Raw genomic sequence first — 22,048 nt, 5'->3', positions numbered from 1 at the left:
TCTCATGCTTACATGCATTATCACTGGAACAAATGATTTGTCAAAGTCTCAAATATTTGAAAGTTTTGTTTGATAACTAATGCAGTGCTCAATGTGTTTCATTTCATTTAAAGGCTACTTTGCAACCTTGGGATAATTTGTTTTATTCTTATACAAAGAATCAATTTCCTTTTAGTGCTGTTTCCCGTTTCTTGGCTTCCTAGTTTTGCAGCAGACTGATATCATAAATTAGATGCAATATTTTTGTGCATAACTCTTGCATGAGAGTCTGCAAGCTGGTATCTTTTTCCTGATTGGATTTGATCTTTTAATTTTCCTCTTTTATTTTTAGATTGTGTCAGTGTTTTGTAGATGCACATAACAGGGTGATCTCTTTCCTTGAGCTCTATTCATTCTGTCACACATACTAGTTTGTACATGCAGAGCTACTAGGCGGTGTTGTACATAGCAACCAATAAGATTCAGTCTATCATTGTTTTTTATAACAATATATTTTTATTGAGACAAAGATTTAGAAACAAACATGTAATTCGAATACATATAAAATATAGTATACAGAGTTTTGTTGATGAAACAAAAATGGCATATTAGAGTATAAATACATAAGACACAATTGCTTGGCTTTATTTGAACAGACATTTCTTAATTTGAATTGTCATACAATAAGGATATAGAAGAAATGCCAGTTTCATTTCAAATTTGCCTAATAATATAGAACCAAAGGTACAACAAGTATAAACCACTGTATAAAGTTCAAGAACATGCTCTATAGGAATAGAGAAGTCTCACATTTTAGGTATTTTTGAAAATAAAATAAAAATATAGAGTTAAATCATATAAAGGGGAAGAAATACAAATGAAAAAGGGAAAGAGGGAGGAGGGGGGGTTAGCGGCCGAGCCAGAGCACGAGGGGCAACACATCACCGGTGACCAGTCACACAGCATAGATAAGATATCAAGGCGTATGTTTCATAACTAGGGCAGGGCGTCAGCATAGTTAGTATGTGCCTGCAGCCATTGTGTTGCTTTTTAAGCATCTATATATCATATTTTTAATATCAATAGGTTGAGAGGCTATATATTTCTCCCACATAATGAAAAAACGTTTGACTCGAAGTTACTTCTGAAGAGAGGCCTCCGTCCAGTCCATTTTGAAAATGAAAAACAATTTTTCCTCTAACAATTTAAGGGATGGTGGGATAGGGGATATCCATTGCTGCAGGATACTCTTACGGGCCACATTGGATACTATGGTGAGGATTTTCCTATTTTCTAGAGGTGGATGGTGATCGGACCCTAAATAGCCCAGAACCGCCCATTCTGGGGTCAGAACAAACGATTGGGTAAAATGAAGATTTATATATTGAGTGATTTGTGACCAAAACAGCTGGATTGGGGAGCAGTTCCAAAGGCAATGAAAGAGCGTAGCTGGAGACTGGCCACATTTGGGGCAAGATGGGGTGTCTGACAACCCCACCGCACTCGCCCGAGAGGGAGAGACATATCCCTTGTAAAATATTTTGTATATCATTTCCCTATATGTGGTTGCTGATAAGGTGTTCACTGAATAGGAAAGGGTGGTTATAATATCTGAAATTTGGAGATGCGGGAATTGTTCCTGCCATGACGATATGCCTGTACGATGTGGTTTGGAGAAGCAAGGGGAGCGTACTAGTGAGTAGAAATGAGAGATCAATTTAGATGTTTGGCCTGGTCTTAAAAATGATGGATCCAAATTGTTGGTCCAGTCATTATCCGATAAGTTATGTAAGATCATGTTTGCATAGTGTTGCAATTGAAAATATGCAAAAATATGATTTTCGAGAAACACAAATTTTTCAATCGCATTTTGAAAAGATAACGGTTTCCGAGATGAAATATCCATAATGCATCTAAGTGAAGAGAGACCATTTCTAGACCAGGAGCAGAAGGGATAGTTGGTGATACCCTTTTGGAAAGCTGGGTTTCTACAAAAAGGCAGAAACAAAGAACAGGAGGGATTCAAATTCCAAGCTTTTCTTATCTTGAACCACACCGTTCTAGTGGACATTAGCAGTTGGTTTTCCAATACTGTAGGAGGGATGTCTTTTTTTGCCATATGAAGAAAGGCTACTAGGTGGATGTCGGGTATGAGCTGTTGTTCCAATTCAGAATTGGCATAATTATTATTAGAGTGTATCCAATCCCTAATGTAACAGCAGATAACCGCCTGATTATAGAAAGCCATATGAGGGAAATTAACTCCCCCTTCTTTTTTGTTTTTTTGTAGGACTTTAAGGCTAACTCTAGGTTTATTGCAATTCCATATAAAGCGACGAAAGGTGGCGTTCAGACATTGTTCGTCTTTATTGGTTAATACTAATGGTAAAACTTGTAAAATATACAGTAATTTTGGGAAGGATATCATTTTTATGAGTTGTGCCCGACCCAGAAAAGATAACTGAAGATTCTGCCAACGATTCAGTTCCTCCGTTACTTTAGAAATTACTTTCGTGATATTAAGTGAGTATAATAAGGAGATATTTTTTGGCAATTGAATGCCTAAATAGGGAATAGAGGTAATTGCCCACTGGAGATTCAAATCAACAGCCCACCGAGGACATTGAACTGGGAATAAGGCCATAGCTATCGATTTTTGGATGTTAATAGAAAATCCAGAGATTAGGCCAAATTGAGATATCTTTGATATGACTTCCCTCAAACTATCCTCAGGATTAGAAAAAAAAAAGGAGTAAATCGTCAGCGAAGGCCAGAATCTTCAGAGATTTAACGCCTATGGAGATGCCTTTAAAATTTTTAAGATTCTGCAGAATGCATAGCAGTGGGTCCAGGGCTGTTGAAAAGGAGAGGGGATAAAGGGCACCCTTGCCTTGTTCCCCTAGCCAGAGGAACTGGGGCACCCAACAAATTATTAACAATTAGTTTAGTTGTGGGATTGGAGTAAAAAAATTGGATCAGGTTGATGAACCTCGGGCCAAATGCTCTCCCTTTTAGTACCCGATATAGGTGGAGCCAGGCTATCTTATCAAATGCCTTTTCTGCGTCAAGGCTTAATAAGACATTTTGAGAGTTCGTACAATTTTTAGACGCAACAATAGCAGAAATAGCAGATCTAATACCTAGAACCGAGTGTCTTGAATTAGTGAAGCCTAGTTGGTGATGAGTTAAAAGGGAAGGCATCAGTGTTTGTAGTCGGGTAGCAGTTATTTTTGCTAATAGCTTAAATTCCTGATTTAGGAGTGTTATGGGACGGTAAGACCCCACCAGCTCCTCATCTTTGTTGGGTTTTGGCAGTAGTATAGTATGGGCTTTGTTAAAGTCTGGGTAAGTCGCCCCACCCTTTATAATAAGTTGGAAAAGGGACATAAGAGCCGGAGATAGATCCTCACATAAGAGCTTATAGTATTCACCACTAAAGCCGTCTGGTCCCGGAGCCTTATTAAGTTTGAGTGTGTGAATGGTACGTTGAACCTCCTCAACCATCACATCTGACTCCATTATCTCCCGTTGTGACCTTGTTAGTTGAGGTAGATGCGCCTCCGAGAGTAGGGTTGATGCTAATTGAGGAGAGTCAGGGTTAGCTAAATATAATTCTGAAAAATCTGAGTGAAAGCTATTTGCTATGTCCGATTGTGAGGTAATAACACCTCCAGGGGTTTTTAGTTTGGAAATAAATTTTCTTTTGGATTGTTGGCGGACCATGTGTGACAGTAATTTTCCCGCCTTTCTACCCCACCTAAAATATCTATTCTTAGCGTAGGATACTTTTAGCTGTGCTTCATTAGAAAGGAAGGTATCCATGAGATTTTTGTGTTTTATATAAGTGTTTTTGTTGGTGTCCGACGGGTCAGTTAGATAATTGTGGTATGCCTCGCTAAGATTTTGGTTGAGTTTTTGAACATTTTCTCTACGTTCTTTATTTCTATGTGATACGTAAGTGATTACGTGTCCACGCATAACGGCCTTAGCCGCGGACCAAAACAAGACAGGATCGTTTTGGTGTATATCATTTGTGGATCTATAGCAGTCCCATTGGTTTTTAAGATATTCTTTAGAATCATCTTTCGAATACAAATAGGATGGGAAGCGCCAATGTTTATTTGTGTTAAGTGGGGATCTTAGGGAGATATCCAGATAAATGGGTGCGTGGTCACAAATGAGAATATTCCCGATATACGCCTTTTGTAGTCTCGGAAGTAGTGAGTCCACAGCGAGAATGTGATCGATCCTAGTAAACACATTATGTACGTGTGAAAAGAAAGTAAATTCTTTGCTGTTGTAATTTAATAGTCTCCAAGGATCTAACAGATTATGGTGTGAGATTAATAGACGAATTCCATCCCCCCTCCCAGTTGGGCGTGAAGGAATAGCTGGTGATCTATCAATAAATGTGTCAATTACCAGTTTAAAGTCCACCCCAATTATTAGATTAGGGGTGTTCATTTTCATCAGTAAATTGGAGATTTTAAAAAAGAAGTCAAAATTAGGTGCGTTTGGGGCATAAATGTTGAGTATGGTGAACAATTCGCCAAAGATTTGTATGCTAAGTATAATAAAGCGCCCTTCTGGGTCAATGACAGAGTTAACAATATTATACTCCAATCGTTTGTTAAGTAGAATTGCCACTCCCCTTTTTTTTCGAGTATAAGGAGCCGCTATACACTCACCAATCCAATGACCAGATAGATTAGCGTAGGGTCCCTCCACCCAATGAGTCTCCTGCAGCAATACAACATCGGGATTAAATGATTTGATATGCGATACCACTTTTTTCCATTTGATAGCTGAATTTACGCCCGCTACGTTCCAAGACAGGAAACGCAAGTTAGAAACAGTATTAGTTATAAGTTAAGTAAATAATGATAGAGGGTCGGTTATCAACCAATACCTCTTCTCGTATGGCCTGCAGTAAGTATTGAGTTGGACATTAAAGCCATCGCCCTGTCCCAGTGCGCTGGACGAATTGGCTCCTGATTATTGCAGTATTTTGAAGAATAACTGACAATGTGTGAAGGCACGGATCCCCCCGGACCCTGGATCCACCGCTCAAGAAAGAAAAGGGGATAGAAAAAGAAGGGGAATGAAAGAGAAGTACAAAAAAAGAAAAACAAGGGAACAAGGTACACAGAAAACCTTGTGTGGTATAGGTCAGACATTTTACTCAAAGCAATTTATGTATCAATTTGTAAACCTGTGAGTCTTAGACTCAATGCAACTTAACAAGTGTGATATGAGACAGATATTTCACTCAGAACAATTTTAATGTATTTTAGTGTATCAACTGGTGAACCTATAAGTCTTGGACTCAATGCAACTTAGGAAGTGTGAATTATCACCTCAAAGAGGGACATCTTAACTCAGCTGTTAGGAGGGGAACGGTTAAGCCCAACAGGTGAATTAGGTGACATATTAAAATGAGCTCTAGCTGCCTGTGGGCTGTCAAAGGTGATTGGTTTGCCATCTAATATAACTCTCAACTTTGCTGGGTATTGCAATACAAATTTAATTCTCTTCTCAAAGAGGAATTTGCAGATAGGACTAAATTCTCTTCTTTTAAGAGAGACTACGGCTGAGAAGTCCTGGAAGACTAGCACCGTGAAGTCACGGATTTTGAGAGAAGTGACCTTACGATATGCTCGAAGAATGTTTTCTTTATCGCGAAAATCCAAGAATCTGGCTATCACCTGTCTAGGGTTGTTATTTTTAGATTGGTGGTCAGGGCCAATACGGTGACATCTTTCAATAGCGATTGTGCCATTAGTAGTTGGGACCTGGAGCGCACTCACCAGATCTACACTAAGAAGGTCGTTGAGGTCTGAGCCTTTTATCGACTCAGGGATTCCCAGGAATCGCAAATTATTACGTCTGTTGCGATTTTCCTGATCATCCAACTTGTCAGTCAAATCTTCTATTACTTTGGATTTTGCGTCTACAATGTTCTGTAATATCGCTAGGGCATCTTCGTTGTCACTAGTGCACTGCTCCAAATCGGCTATTCTTTTGGTATTGGATTCAAGCTTAGTTAAAATTGTGTTTATGGATAGCTGAATAGTATCCATTTTTTTGTCAATAGATGTTTGGATGTTGTCTAATTTTTTATCCATTTGTTGGAAGAATGGGGGATTATCTTGAGACATATCAGAAGCAGGGGAAGTCGGAGCAGCCAATGATGGCGAAGGCTGAGAATCTTCCATTGAGGTTACGTTGTGTGTTAGTTAGGGTGTTTTTGTTTTGGTGAGATTTATTACCACCTTTGTTAGATTTGACCATTCTTTGGGGTAATTGTGTATTCATGTATAGAAATCTTTCCATACCATGCAATTACAAATCGGTTGAGATATAGGTAGCTAAAGAATGATATAGATGATTAGATTAAAAAACCCCTCTTGTATGATATAGTTACATCAAGACAAGACTAGGAAAAATGACTACATGGTTAATGACTAATCAGTATAAAATGAGTAACAATGAAGTCACTAGAGATAACAAGGAGTGTTGGGGCTAAGTTAGAAAAAATAGTAGTTGATTATATGTACATGTCAGCCACCTGACCGACACCCACACACGCAAAAGTAAGTACCCAGAATAAGCACCAATGGGACCATTAGTGATATAAAGTACTGCTGAGGTCAGAATGGTAAGAGTATCAGTTGAATATAGGGAAATACTGGTGTGAGTGAGTATTGGTTGACATTACTCTTGGGATAGTTTCAGGTAGAACAAATTAAATTATCTAATATGGTATGAGGAGAGAATTAGCAATCAGACTGTAAGACATTTGTGTAATGATAGAGAACATGCATTCAAACCCTCACAATCCACCAGGTGGTGCTGGTATCAATTAAATAACACTGAATAGGATCAAGTAAGGGTAGAGCAGAGCAACCTATAAAGTTATACACATAAGCATAAAATAATATACAGTGAAATATATATAATCTTTAACTACAGCCCCATATAACTAATGAGAAAAGGATGGTGGTGTGGATTATGCAGAGAGAAACCACATCCGTATCGCGTAGACCACCCCCACGGCAACTAGAGTTCAGTTGATGAGCCTTGAAAAAGCTGGATATGGATACCAGGGCACATTAGACAGAAGCTGATTACCCCCTGGTTGGAGATGACAGATGTCGCGGCCACCCGGAGTCGCTGTCGCGGTACAGGCAGTCAGATAACAGGCTGCACTGGTATAGGGAAAGTAGAAGTACAGCGCGTGTCTCCACTAATATGTGGCAGGCACAGCTGAGGATCACCTCAGTGTACCAAGCAGCATGTAGGGAAGGTGGGTAGGAGGGGACCAGATAAGTTCAGCAGAGTTCCGGATATTCAGCAGCCACCGCCGCAGGGGCACAATCTGCACAGCCCACACTTCAGGGGACAGCAGGGGGACTGCACTCAGCCCCTACAACCGCGATCTACGCATAAGACCAGGCGGCAGGCAAGGGTAAACAGTACAGGCGGCAGTTACACAGTAACAATCCAGGCCACCGGTAAGGGGGAGCAGTCCAGACGACCAGCAAGGAGGAGCGGTCCAAGCGCCAGGTAAGGAGGAGCAGAATATATATCGCCACTTGTGAATGGTAGTGATTTCCCCCAGCACTTCGCAGCGGCAGGCAGGAAAGGAGAGTAAGAGAAGCAGGGGGGACCAGAGCACCGATCCCTCAGCAACCACCGCCTCAGCGCTACACCCGGAACAGCCCACACGGCAAGGGACAGCAGGGATATGTATTCAGTCCCCGCAGCCGCGCTCTTCACAATAAACCAGGCAGCAGGCAAGGGGGAGTCGGGAGATGAAGGGAGTCAGATAGCCCGGAATGGATCACTCCAGCGGTCACGTTCCGTCCTCACAGCCGCTCTCCTGGCTAGTATTGCCGATCGGTCTTGGGGCAGGAGAGGATCTGAGCGATATAGTGGTCGAAAGATGCCCACACCTCACAGGCTGCCGCCCAACCGCACCACCACACGATCGAGCTGCACGCCCCCGGTAAGGGGGATCTCCAGGGGGTCCCAGACACCAGTCTATGTGTCCACAGGAGGAAGGGGGAATGCAGGTATTTGGGGCGATGGAAAGTCAAGGGATAAGGCTCAGCACAATGTAGGTGTATGGCCACTCGAGGGTTATCACTCCTCACAGGCCCATGCCATGCGGCCCAAACGGTTACGGCCAGACTCCGGTGGATAGGGTGGTCCGATCAGCTTGATATTGGGACCATCTAAAAACTCACACCCTCCTTCACAATTTGTGGTGTGTGGTAGGTGAAAAAAAAAAGCTATCGGGTCTCCGATGCAGATAGATTTTCCCAAGCTGAGATGGAGAGAACATTAAAACGCGGCCATCACGATGCTCCGCCCACCGGAAGTCCCCGTCTATCATTGTTTAGAATGCAATAGAGAAATGATAGACAGAATCTGATTGGTTGTTATGGGCAACACCACCACTTGTCTGTTTTAGACATTTTGGTACATCACTCCTTGTTATACTTGTTGGTGAGAAAGACACGTTAAAACACAGACCGTGGTTTCCTATTTTTGTCATACATTCTGCTTCATAGATTTGAAGATGAATGATAGGAGATGGTGCACACTGGTTTCTTACCATTCCAAAGCTCATAAGCTGTAGCCGTTATTGATTTGGATGGTAGCGACTTGTAAGTAAGTTGCTGTAATTAGTGCTTCTCCACACAGTATTCTAGTCTACGTCATGTCCATCATACGTCATCCTGCCTCCACAGAGTACTGTTCTTTCTAGCATAAGGTGCAGTTACGTTCTATACCCTGTTTGAGCTTCTCAGTTCACAAACTCTTCTCCATTGTCAGTGTGTAGTATAGAGTGAGCTGGAAGTTGTTGAGGAATGCTGTTATACACGTTCTGAGTTATTATAGTGTCTTAAATTTGTGATTAATTAGATTTGTCTTAATGCATCCATACCTCACAACATTTATGATGGAGGGTTTGGGAAGAGTGTGTGCTGCCATGCCATGGTGATGCCCATATCGTTTTCGCTAGAAGTGATATGGCCTCTTCACATTGGGGTCATGCCAGGTCCCCATGCCTAATATTTTCGTAACCCCTCCCCTAAAAACACCCCTTCAGTGCTGGTAAAGTAACGTTTATTTTCCCATGTTTGTTGTGAGTGTTTGGTGGCACTTGTTGGTTAATTTGTGCTGGCAACTCTCATTGCATGTTCCAGGACACCATACCTGCTCAATGTGTACCCTCCAGTGACCCCTTCAGTGCTGCATGCCATGTTGCTGGCTCTGAAGATGTATCTCTCAATAGAACAGTGGGCCTGATTCAGAGCCGCTCGTAAGCGGCCGCTCGTTCGCTCCGAGCGATGTTCGCACATCTGCGCATGCGTATGGGTTTTAGTACGCATGCGCGAACCAGTCAGTGCGGCCGAAAACTGTGTGCTCGCAAAATACCGAATGCCTGCTATTATGAGTGACAGGATGAGGCGTTTGTGGGTGGTAACTGGGGAAGGTGCTTGAAAACGGGGAGTGGAGATCTGAACGCAGGCGTGCCAAAAGGTCAAAACGGGCATTTTAAGGGTGTGCATAATTAACAAAGCAGCGTCATCGACCACGTCACTTGGTTGTTTCGATGTACTCGATTAATCTGATAAATAGCGGAGATTACGTATGATGCGAGCGGCCAGGGGGCGTTTTTTACAAACAAAACGTCCGCATGTTTTGTTCGCTCGTTCAGACATAGAGGCGTCAACAGACCGCAAAGAGTGAACGGTCAATTTAAATAGCCAGCCCCGTTTTCTGGACGAGCGAGCGCAAAATAGCGCAAATAGCGTCCGGCTCTGAATCAGGCCCCGTATCTCTCAATTGACACTGAATTGTGTCAGAAGTCCTGCAGCAGCTGGACAGCTCCCAATGTGATGTGACCACATCCCTTCTAGCATGACCATCCATGTCTCTCCCTCGTGTACACTCTGTCCTGAATCCACTGTTATAAATGTGTGTAGGATCCTGTAGGGGATTCAGTATGGTTCAAATCCCGACAGCGGCATCCCGGCAGCAATGAAAATCCCGATCGTCGAAAGGTAAGTACTTACTAAACTATTCTACCCCCTAACCCTCCCTTAGGAGTGCCTAACCCTAACCTCCCCCCTTCCCCCAGCCTAAACCTAACCTCCCGAGGCGGTGCCTAAGTCCCCCCCCCCCGGGAACCCTATACCTAACCCTCCACCCCCTCCCCGGCTGTCCGCGCCCGTCGCCCGGCTTACCTTCGTCGGACTTCCGGCGTAGGGAAAATGACAGCCGTTGGGTTTTCGACGCCTGTCATTTAAGCCTTGCCGGGATTATACAGTCGGGAAGCCGGCGGTCAGGATTCCGTCCATCGGCTTCCCGACTGTTTCCCGTTTGTAGGATAGATACTCGCACACATTCATCCCAACTGTCCCTGTTTAGTCAGTGTATCAGCAATGCCTATTCTGTGGGTGGATTTATTGCGCAATGCGTGAGAAACTGAATGTTAGGAAATACCTGTATATTCAGTAGGCCAATTATGTCCATTTTACTACTACTCATACAATCAAACTCTAAAAATTATTAGATCAGCATATTGCTGTCAAGCTGTATAGAAATATAGTCCATCATAGTAAACTGCAGTCAATAAAGTTGTTTGTTCCTATGTCATTGTGTACAGTAATGAGGCTAGGAGTTTCTCAATTGTTAGAGACTGTCGGTTTATATATTTGCAAATTTGCATACTATATAAATAAATAAGGAATAATATTAGAAATTCTCTCTTATAAATGTGTTTGTGATGACTAAACATCTGGGCGTCTCAACGCAAAACGTACAGATGTGTCCTCGCACATCAATTTTTGCAGTTGCGCAAAACAATCCCTCTCAGCGCCGTTTTTTTTGTTTGCATTTTCTTCCCCGACTATGCCTCTAGGACACACCAGGAGTCTGTGCTGATTAGTTTTATATGCAACACTTGTATATCTGTGTTCGACTGAGTTTGAGTCCGCATACAAAATGCTACGATGCAGCGGCCACTTACATGCCATGTCCCGTTTACAGACTCAGTCGCACGCAGATATACCAGTGTCACATATCATATTAATCACAGTGTCTCTTGGTGCATCCTAGACTCATTTAATTGTGACTTAGATACATATTCGGCAAAAATAGACGCCCCATGCTAGCAGAGTTGCACGGGACCTGGTGGCTCACTCATGCCAGGCAAGTAGCGCTACATCGCGTATTAAGGATAGATGTAGGAGGACACATCTGTACTACATAAGTTAACATTTGTCCAGATCGTAGAGTATACAGTATCTGAATTACATATTATAAGCAATCGAGTGAACTGCACTCTCTAGTTGGTAAATGATTGTATCAGTGACTGCATACCCCAATAGAGAGGTCTAGCTAAAAGGAATGGTTACTATAAAGGAATTGGGGGTGGGGATGCGCTCAATTGTGTGATTGATTAATGTGTGGAGTGTGAGTGAAACAAACCTACTGGATGCAATTCTATAAGTAATGGGTATTTATTATTATTAAAAATTGTGTATAGATTCAGTATAACAATTGTGTGTGTCCAATGGTATTGTATATAGGATTATCTGTGCATGTTGTGTATATCAAACACCTTCTCACTGTGGGGGGTTAAGACTTTCTCTTTGAAGTATTGTTATTCCGTAATTGCTCTGGTAATTAACTATACGTTCCCCTACTAGGTGGTATACCATGCACACCTACAGTGAGAGATATGTACTTGGGTGTGGGTAGTACGTTTGAGTGGCGTCCTGCACATATACTCACCAGTGTCTGGGGTATTGGGAGACACTCTGAAAGTGCTGTTCAGTACAGTGGGTCCCAGGCCCTGGTGGGTTTCTTGTAGAATGTTTATTTTGTTAAAAAAAAGTCCGTGTTGTCAGCTACTCACTGAAAGCACTGTAGTATATATTATGTCCACATCAGGTTAAAGTCCCGGCAACCAGTGGAAAGGGGTTCTACCGGTGCCTGTGTCTCCTTTGTTCAGCCACCTAAGAAGAGTGTGGGCAGGTGCCTCTGTAGTCTGTTTGCTATGGAACTTTGTGGGTCACCCACAGTCCTTGTGCTGCGTTGTAGCAGCTCTATAGCTAGAAGTTTTGCGGGGTAGCGCCTTGTTTTGCGGGGTAGCGCCTTGTTCGTTGTGCCGGTGAGCCCAGGTAGCATGTACACTGAGGGTCCACTGTTGCCGATCTTGGATGGGTTTCTCTGTAGCTCCCCTCTTCTCAGGAGGAATATATGGTATCAGGCTGCACTACATGCTGCTCATAATGCTTATGGTACTGTAACTGCAATACAAATCTCTCATCCATGATCCTCCTGCCTTTCCTAGCACATGCCAGTGGCCGGGCCCCAGCCAGCTGCAGGACAGCAGCAGGGGCATTTATGGTGACACTGGTGAGTTGCAGAGGCCTGTGGTGTGATGCAGGGGGCTGTGGTAAGAAGCAGGAGTGAGATCCAGGGGGCTGTGGTCTTATGCAAGGGGCTGTGGTAAAATATAGGATGCTGTGGTGAAATGCAGGGTGCAGTAGTGAGAAGCAGGTGGCTGTTTTGAGATGCAGGGGGCAGGAGTAAGAAGCAGGAGGCTATTGTGAGATGCAGGGGGCAGGAGTAAGAAGCAGGAGGCTATTGTGAGATGCAGGGGGTTGTGGTGAGATACAGGGGACTGTGGTGACATGGCGTAGGTTGTTATGAGATGCCGGGGGCTGTGGTGAGATAAAATTGCTACTGCACAAAGCCGGGGTGGGTCACTAATACTTCATAAACTGAATGTAATTTATCATGTATACTTTGAGTGTTGCCAATAATTTTATGCCAAATACCGTAGATATTTTTTATTATTATTAACTGCTTCCCCAGACACTTTAGCAAAGCATTGTAATTATGATACATAACAGTCAATAATGCCTTTTTGTTGCTCTCTATCATAGTGATGTTTCTTTGAGAAGCCAAGAAGACACATCAAGCCTGAAAAGTCATGATATGACAGATGAACATTCTGAAACCTCAGTCAACCCAGATGGAGATAGTGAAGGCAAAGAGAGCCAGATCAGTGACTCTGACTCAGATGGACCAATCCTCTATACAGATGATGACGATGATGATGATGATGGCACAGAAAGTGAGATTTACTAATATTTCAGCAGTATGCAGCCAATCCTTTGGAATGCTTATATTAAATGGGCATGAAAAGCATTTACTGAAATTAACACATGCTGTAATCCTTCATCAAGAGTTAAGTTGTAGTGTAGCCACTCTTAAACTGGGTACACACTAAACGATGTGTGTACCCAGCGAGCCGTCGGGCAACCACCTCCAGTTGACGGGCCGACATATCGGACGGGCGGTACACATTAGACGATCCGGTGCCCGACCGCCCGATATGTCGGCCCCTGCCGCATCCCACTGTATGGAGTCTTCAGCTGCATCGTGAGATTGAGCTGCATGTAGGGCCGACCTGACGATGCGGTTGACGACTCCACGGACGTGCCACCCGCCCAACATAGTTGGTACACACTGCACGATTTGAACAATTTGTCTTTCCAATCCATCAGAAATCATCAAATCCTTCAAAATATTGTCTAGTGTGTACCCAGCTTTAGACTGATAGGGTCATAAAATGATTTTCTACTGTTCACAGTATACAAATCTCTACAGCTAACATGTGGAAGAGGGGCAAAGGTATCTATAGATATCCAATGGATGACTGTTGCCTATACTTTAAATCAGTAGGCAGAGGAGCTTAAAGGGCTGGGCACACATTCTTATAAATCACAGAAAATGGCTTGAAGTTATCCTCCCTGTGGAAGCTTTTCCCATAGTCATACATGTAATTTTATTGGTGAGACCCAATGGTTACTAGCAGTATTTATTATTATAATATATTTATAAAGTACCGTCATACAGTGTGGTATATTTAGCTGATCATGATACAAACTAGTTGCGTAAATGACATGAAACCGATTGTAGATATATTTGGCTGTGCGATCTTTTATCTTCTAAAGCTGGGTACACACTTAGCGATGTGTGTACCCAGTGACGCGACGGATGACTGCACCGCCGACAGGCCAACATATCAGGCTGCTGGTACACATTACACGATCCGGTCCCCGACTGCCCGATATGTGGGCACCAGTCGCATCCTGCTGCATGGGGTCGTCAGCTGGATTGTCAGATTGAGCTGCATGTAGGGCCGACCTGATGACCAAACGGGAGTTAGTAGTGCGTACACACTGGCTGATGACGATGTGTCGGCCCGATTCGCTGGATCGGATGGCATATCGCCTACATATCGGCTAATGTGTACACCGGCTTTAGAGGCATGTGCACCACTTGATGCATAAAGTAGCAGGATTACAATTCTAGATGTTGATTGGAAAAATGTGTGACTTCTGTGAAGTGTAAGCATATCAGTCACCAATAATAGACCAGCCATTGGTGACTGTTTTTATTGTAGTGTAGCTTCCAGTTGTGTGGCATAGTTGGAATGAGAGTAGACAGTAGAAGGTGGAGACATGAAAGATTATATAGTTATTATAGTAATCTTAGGAGCGTCAGCTGCTGGCAATCATGGCTGTCCTTCACCAATTATATTAACTGACAACGGAGTAGTAGTGTGCCTGGTATTTTGCTCACAGCTGTACACACAGCCAGGACATTTTTTATCTATGTTCACAGGAGTTGTGGCTGCAGCTTTGGGCTAAGATTAGGTTATTTTTCCCAATCATGGAACGTTGAATATCTCCATAGGGGGAATTCAATTCAAAGCAATGTTGAATAGCTGCGGGAGGGATCTCCGGAAGCTATTTTATACACTGCGATGTTTAGGCGGGCTAAGGATTTCTTCTCACACCCCCCTGGGGATGCGAGGGGAAATACGACAAAAGTGCCGGGCGCGCAGCTGTTTTCCTGCTTAGCGCGTCGCTAACAGCTGCGCACTTGGCACTTTAGTCAGAGAATGCCGGTTCTCACGCCTAAACACCCATGTTAAGTCGCAAAAACCGGCATTCCCCGACACAACAGCGTGCTGAATTGAATAGCTTCGGGTACCTCCCTCCTGGCGCTGTTCAATTTGCGTTGAATTTAATTCCCCTCCCCCCCCCCATGAGTCTAGTAGAGTTTTGTGCTCTTACGCAAATCGGACAAATAGCCAAAGCTGAAAAAGGAATTTGGGGCTGATTCAGAGGTGGACGCTAGTCCGATTTGGTTGCAATTGATCAATGGTTTTAGATCTGCGCAGAAGCCGTACTGCGCATGTGCAGATCTGATCCTGCGTTGTCGCATACAGTGCATCTGCAGACGTCAGATGATTGACAGTCTGTAATCATTTCAGGGGCAGAAACGGGGGAGTGTCAGCCCCATGTTTGAGGAGTGCCGAAGCCAGTGGCTGTGTCTTCAGATTCACTGGCCTCAGCAGATTAGTTGTGGTGGATATTCTGAGAAACCTATGGGTTGCCCAGATGTCCGATGGGCAGCCTGATGGTCGCGATGTAGATTCGATGCTGCGTCTTCAGCCCCAGGAGGCAGATCTGAGATGCCGGCAGTGGGCGTCTTTTTACAAGAGACGGTTCCTGTGGCTTTAGCATAAATTCTCAGATAAGCTGCCGCTGAAGATGCAGCAGTGCCCGGACTGCGCCCACCTCTGAATCAGGTCCATGGCAATGTTTAGCTTTACGGTGGGTAGGATCATGGCTCATGGAGAGATTAGAGCATAAACTCCCCATTTTTGTGTTATTTACTAGTAGGTCACTCTTACTAGAAGATAACCTAATACTTTGTGATGGGCTGCTAGGGATACTACAGGGATAAGCGGGCAATGGTTTTCCATGTTATGGGATAAATGGTAGAGTTGGTAATAATTTTTGTAGTGCCTACAAGAAACGAATAGTCATTGCAAAAGTGGACACTGTGTAATCTTCAGAAGATGGGACTGATATCTGTAAAAGATCAGATCTAAGCCATATTTGTGTCATTTGGAAGAGTAGTCAATGACTACATGTTTTCAGGACCACGGAGAGATTAGAGAGAGCACAGTATAATGCGTGATTCAAAATCATGGAAAGGTGAACAGGAGTCTTGTATGGCTTGCAAAAATTCAACTTTGCTCCTCATATGCTTTAGTAAAATCTTTGTGGGAGGAAAGAAGTTCTGCAAATTTTGTTCCTTATTAATCAGTCTTCTAATCTATTGCTCTAATATCTGACCTAAGTGTCCTGATTGAGGCTTTAAGGTGTGCACAGATGTCAGATTTCCATTCTGTTAGAATGGAATGCATTCACTGAGATGCTAGCATTTCATCAGCTTGCCCTTTTGTTGTAAATCCATGAGGGTGAGATATCTGAGCGAGAAGAAGAGTTGGACTCACACTGCAGACTTGCTACTCTGCCACCATCCTGCAGTCTCTGGGGCTGGAGAAATTGTTCGAACATAGCAGCAGACATTTGGCACATCATAAGCATCTTGGTCACTATTGACAGTAAAGGTCCAAAATACCTTGTTAGAGCCTAGGTTTGAGTTTAGTGATATATATAGACTCTTTGTGCACAGTAACAATATTCAACACAGTGCTTTGTCTTTTTCAATTATAATTATGCCACTACATATTTATGTATGAATTATATCATAAATTCTATTGAAGGAAGATGACGTGCTGTAATGCATATGGTTGTTAATCTACTTTTGTGTCTATCTGTCAGGCACATTAGCCAGTAAAATCCGTCGGAGAGATACACTCGCTATCAAACTTGGAAACAGACCATCCAAGAAAGATCTAGAGGACAAGAACATTCTGCCACGTAATTCTGAAGAAGAGCGACAAGAGCTATGGCAGCAGATTGGAACCAAACTAGTGAGGTATTGATATACAATTATTGCCCACAACATCAGGGGCCACCAAATTATTATTATTAATAGATCTAAATATATATTATGTAAATCACCATTGACTGCAGTGCCATTGGCAGTCATATGATATAAAATGATAAAAATCTTAACAATGACTATTCTGCTTAATAAAAAAAAAATTGGTGTATATCCTTCCCTCTCATACAAGACTGAGTGACTGTGTTATTTATATATAATATAGTATCAGTGTACTCTAATGTTTTCCAATTAGGAATGGACACCGTAATACAAGTAAAACAGATGTCAGAGGGTCCTGCCTTTCTAATCTGTACTAAAATAGATTATAACTCATGAGGTTAAATACTGTATATTGCATATTGTTCCAGACAGATTACAGTGTGAAAAATTGTTCAGTGGAACAATATGCTGCAATCACACACAGCTTATTGGTTTGGGGTCCATTTGGTTGAAATTGCAACTAGGACAAATTTTTAGCAGAGCAAAGGGCTTCATTTGGGAGATATTGTGATCCAAACAAAGAGAAAGTTATTGGTGCAGTTTATCAATGGCTTTTTATGGTAGTAGATTATTTTTTTGATGTTTTCAAGGGACTGGCAGAGTGAGGCAGCAGTAAAAGAACATTTTCACTCGAAAAATTAGGTTAGCTGCTGCGTTCAAAATGTATTACAAATGTAAAAGTTCGGATAGGATAAGATTGCAACAGTCTGGCCGCGATTCAATTCATTGCGATGTTGAATAGCTCTTGGAGGGAGCTCCCGAAGCTATTCAGTGCGATGTTTGGTCAGGCTAAAAGATTTCTTCTCGCTTCCCCCTGGGGATGCGAGGAGAAATATGACAAAAGTGCCGGCTGCGAGGCTGCTTGCCAGCATTCTTAGACATAACGTCGCATTGAATTGAATCGCGCCCAATGTGGGAGATTATGAGTGCATGAATGAAAGTTTTGCATGAAACAAATGCACAAATTCTAGAGATGTTTCTCGAATAGAGTGCTAGGCTTTATTTTCACGTTATCAACAGAAACGGAGGTATCAGTATTAGCAGGCTGGTGAAAAAATTAATAGATACATTTTTGAACGCTTAAATTTGAGATGTCTAGAAGAAATTTGAGTTGAAATGGCGGATAGGCATTTAGTAATGCGGATAAACACAGATGGTAAAAGATCTGTAAAGGATGGATATGTTATGCATAGAGGTGAGGCTGAACACACAAAAGAGTGTATTCATTTTCCAAGATTTAAAGATAGAGTAATAAACGTAGGGCTGAGCTTGGGGTACCCCTACTGACAGAGGAAGTGAAGCAGATGTGGACCCAGAGAAATTAACACTTAAAAAGTAGTTTGAGAGGTAGAATGGAAATCAAGATAGGAAGAGGTTCTGAAGAACTAGGGAATGCAGTGTTTGTATGAACAGCAAGTCATCAATAGTGTTAATTAGGTTAGGCTAAGTATAATTAGGAGTAAATAGTGACTTTTAAATTTAGCAGTGATCAAATTATTAACTACGCACCTGGATGACCAGGCGACCCAGCGGTGTGGCGATACGATGTAATGATATATCGTATCTCCATACACACTGCATGATCTGCTGTAGACAGGTCGATATATTGTTACATGTCTAAAGTAGACTGTACCGCATAGTCCGTGGCATCGTTCCAGCAGCTCAATCAATGGCAAGATGCGACCACAAAATCAATTGTACGATAAACTGGGTGGTTTTGAGGGTACACACTGTACGATGGTCGTTCTGATCCATCCCAGACGATATATCGTATAGTGTGTTCCCAGTTTAATGGGTGCAAGCCTCACAAGAAGATTGGTGGGATATGGTTGTTGAGAGATGGGACAATAAACGGAGAGCGGCTAAGACTTTGTTTTGCTCACACAATAGGAGTAATTACAGCATGCTGCAGTATTATGGAAAGATAGCAGAGAAGAAAGAGATTACAGCTGTTCCACATGGAATAAGCATAGGATGTAGTGAAAAATTGATTTGTGAAGAGATAGAGATAGGGTTGAATCAGCAGGTAGTGAAGTGGAAGTAGAAGAAAAGTGTAGGCTTCATTTTAAATTTATATCAAAGATTCTGTTTATTTTTTGAGGTTTTCCATTAGTGGTGTTACTCTCCTCCCATAACTCCTGAAGAGAGCGCAGGAGGACGTCGTCTGTGCTATCTAGTAGAATTGGGATCGAGCTATCATCTTGTTTACCAAGATGTTTATTGGCAAAATAACATCTTCAACATAGTGTCCTAATGTATCTGTTTACAGTAAATCGACAAATAGATCAAAATGTTTGGATCACTAGTGGGGGAGAATTTAAGGCACTTACTGAGAAGGGAGAGTTGGGAATTATCTAAATGTTTAGACAATGTATTATAAACATTTTAGGATTCTCCATCAGATGACCTACGGTAATTGTCTAGATCCTACTTAAATTATTTTTTCCTTTTTTTCCCACCCTTCTTCCTCTTGGCTTTCATCCCTTTATCTTTTTGGGGTATTATTGTATCCCAGAACATGGATGTTTGGTGAATCCCAGCTCTTGTGTTTGGGATGAATCCCTAAAAAATCTCCTATGTTCATTTGAATCATTAATACCTATTTGTTCTTTGTATCTGTAATCCAATGGTCTACCCCTATTGGTCTCTTTCCTCCTAGCACTCAAAGTATTTGTGGAACGGTATGGTCTATCTTTAGATTCTTCATTAAGAACTTCAAATCTGTTTCTACTCATAAAATTTTCAAATATATTTACATATTTCTTATTTTTGACATTAAAGGGATATTAGAGAATGACCGTTTTTTTCTGGTCTAGATGTATAGACTTTTATATTATCATTTGTCTTATACATTCTGTTTCTATGTCTGAAGCTTCTCACTTCATTGTTTCTATAGATGAACTGATCTCTTTTACATTTATTTTATTTTACTTCCATAATTTATTTTCAAACTTAATTATTCTTTCATTTACTTGTTGGTCCTCGTCTCTAAACTCTGGCAATGTGGTGAACCTATCCATATATATTATCAACTCTAACTGGTGCACCTTAGCTGTTCTGAATCTGGAAATTAGTTTCATCAATGCCAGAAAGCAATTATCTAATAATTGGTCCCACTCTTGTTGATAAACAGCATCTCCCTGAAATATTGATGCTTTGAATAGACATAACTCCCTTGGGATCATTTTCTTATCGATCCACTATCCAGCCAATTCTTGGACTCCGTCCTTAATAGATCCCCTCATTTATAAAAGCTTTGAATCATATCTATTGTCAGATTCAGAAACACTCTCCTTCAGATTTGCTAATACAAAGGCCACCTGGCTTTTTTAAATGAGGCAAATCCAGATGTAACATGTGTACCCATGTGGACAGAAGGACTACCACTATTGCTTTACCCACACAGAAAGAAAAATACACTTTGAAAAGTTTCATGAATTGTAATACACTGTTCATCATATATGTACTTACCTGTGGTTGTGGCCTACACTATGTGGGCCGCACCACTAGGACCCAACGGACACAATTCATGGAACATAGACAAAATATCTTAAATCAATATACAAACCATAGTGTTTCACGTCATTATAATTTGTCTCACAGTGGGAACCCTATTTGTCTCTCTATTGGGAGCCTTGGAACAATACAGAGTACAGCGGGGGGGGGGGGGGGGGACAGGTTTAATATTACAATTCAACTCATTGCATCCAGTTAGCCTAAATGAGACCATTGAACTGAATTCAGTATTATGATAGTTATATTGTATGTTTATGTAATTATGTAATATAACTTGATTAATTCTTTTGTTTGAGTTTTCATTTTGTACAAAATCTGTTCATTTAAAACTTGATCGAGCATGGGTTGATGTGAACTATTCGAAATATGCTTCAAACAGACATCTACTGATATGGATGCCATATGTTTTTTTTTTCAAATTAGATTGTATATATTATTATAAACCTCAATAATGCTTTGATTGGTTGAAATTGATCATGTGATCGGGATTGGACATTTTCTAGGATATTGCCCCCATCTCAAACTTCGTAATTACATGATATTTCAGGTATCTAACTATGACCGGATCATATGTTTTAATTTGTCTATCCAGTCTTATACTGATAATAAGCTCATGATTTATTATTGTCTGCTATATGGAGTAGCCAGATACGACTGATAATTAACTCATTTTGATCAGATTGGCATCGAAAGATTAACAAGTGATCAACCAATAATATGTTTAAGATTTGGTTATGAGTTCGGAAGTATTCTGTGCTGCTGAACACAGCCGGAGATGGGCTGTTAGGCAACATGTTAAACACACATCACTTATCCAGGATAGGCTGGAGAAGTCACGTGTCCGGAAGAATGAGGTTCTGCAGAAAATAGCCGGAGACATATACAGAGGGAGGCTCAGGTAGTGTTGGACGTACATCTATTGTTTTGAGTCAGATACACATTTTCATACTGCATCTACATACCATAAACAGTGCACATATGTCCGTATTCAAAGTTTGGCACCTCTTACACTTATGATTTATTAGGCCCTGGAGTAGTGGCATGAGGAAGGGAAGGAAAGGGGGCGTGTTCTCATAATTATGACTGATGTAGACCTGAAGGCAGATACACCTGCCTGGAGATTATCTCTTGCAGTGGCTGGAGTGCTGGTGCAACCATGCAAAATGATGGTGACAACCAGCAGCACCAGCTGGTCACTTCTGATTGGCTGATTGTGTACTGATCTCTCCACCTTATAGAGCTTTAATCCATGGGTGTATCATAATGGGTATAGGGTGTGCAGTGCACACTGGCCCCTGAGTCCAGGGAGGACCAGCACCGCACACCCTGCACCCTCCGCTCCCTCCCCCTAAGCTTACATATGTGCTATAGCGCCGGGAGGGAGAGTGGGCATTTCCTGCGTCCTCCGGAAACAGTAGCGCTCCGGGCGACGGACCGGCTTGCCCGTGCCTGGAGCCGCTACTGTGTGTGTGTGCTTAGACTGTAAGGGGTAAATTTACTAAAGTGAGAGTTTTTAGAAGTGGAGATGTTGCCCATAGCAACCAATCAGATTCTACTTAACATTTACCTAGCACCTTCTGATTGGTTGATATGGGCAACCTTTGCGGAATTGCAGGGGAAATACAAAGAAATGATGATATGTAAAATACAA

At 42.1% G+C, this 22,048-nt stretch overlaps 1 protein-coding gene across 5 annotated transcripts in view; it reads left to right on the top strand.

The window, feature by feature from the left end:
• PHACTR2 (phosphatase and actin regulator 2) overlaps positions 1-22,048 on the top strand; it is a 302,858-nt gene that overhangs the window by 249,247 nt on the left and 31,563 nt on the right. For all 5 annotated transcript variants that reach the window (XM_088454611.1, XM_088454681.1, XM_088454579.1 and 2 more), the window contains 2 exons: positions 12,951-13,141; positions 16,716-16,872. In XM_088454611.1, the coding sequence (XP_088310737.1) occupies positions 12,951-13,141; positions 16,716-16,872 (348 nt within the window). The remainder of the gene's footprint in view (positions 1-12,950; positions 13,142-16,715; positions 16,873-22,048) is intronic.

Source organism: Taudactylus pleione, unplaced genomic scaffold (genome assembly GCF_031769625.1).
Source record: "Taudactylus pleione unplaced genomic scaffold, aTauple2 ptg000006l, whole genome shotgun sequence".
Taxonomy (NCBI): Eukaryota; Metazoa; Chordata; class Amphibia; order Anura; family Myobatrachidae; genus Taudactylus; species Taudactylus pleione.
Note: the sequence above shows the minus strand (reverse complement) of the source record. Positions and strands in the feature narration are given on the sequence as shown.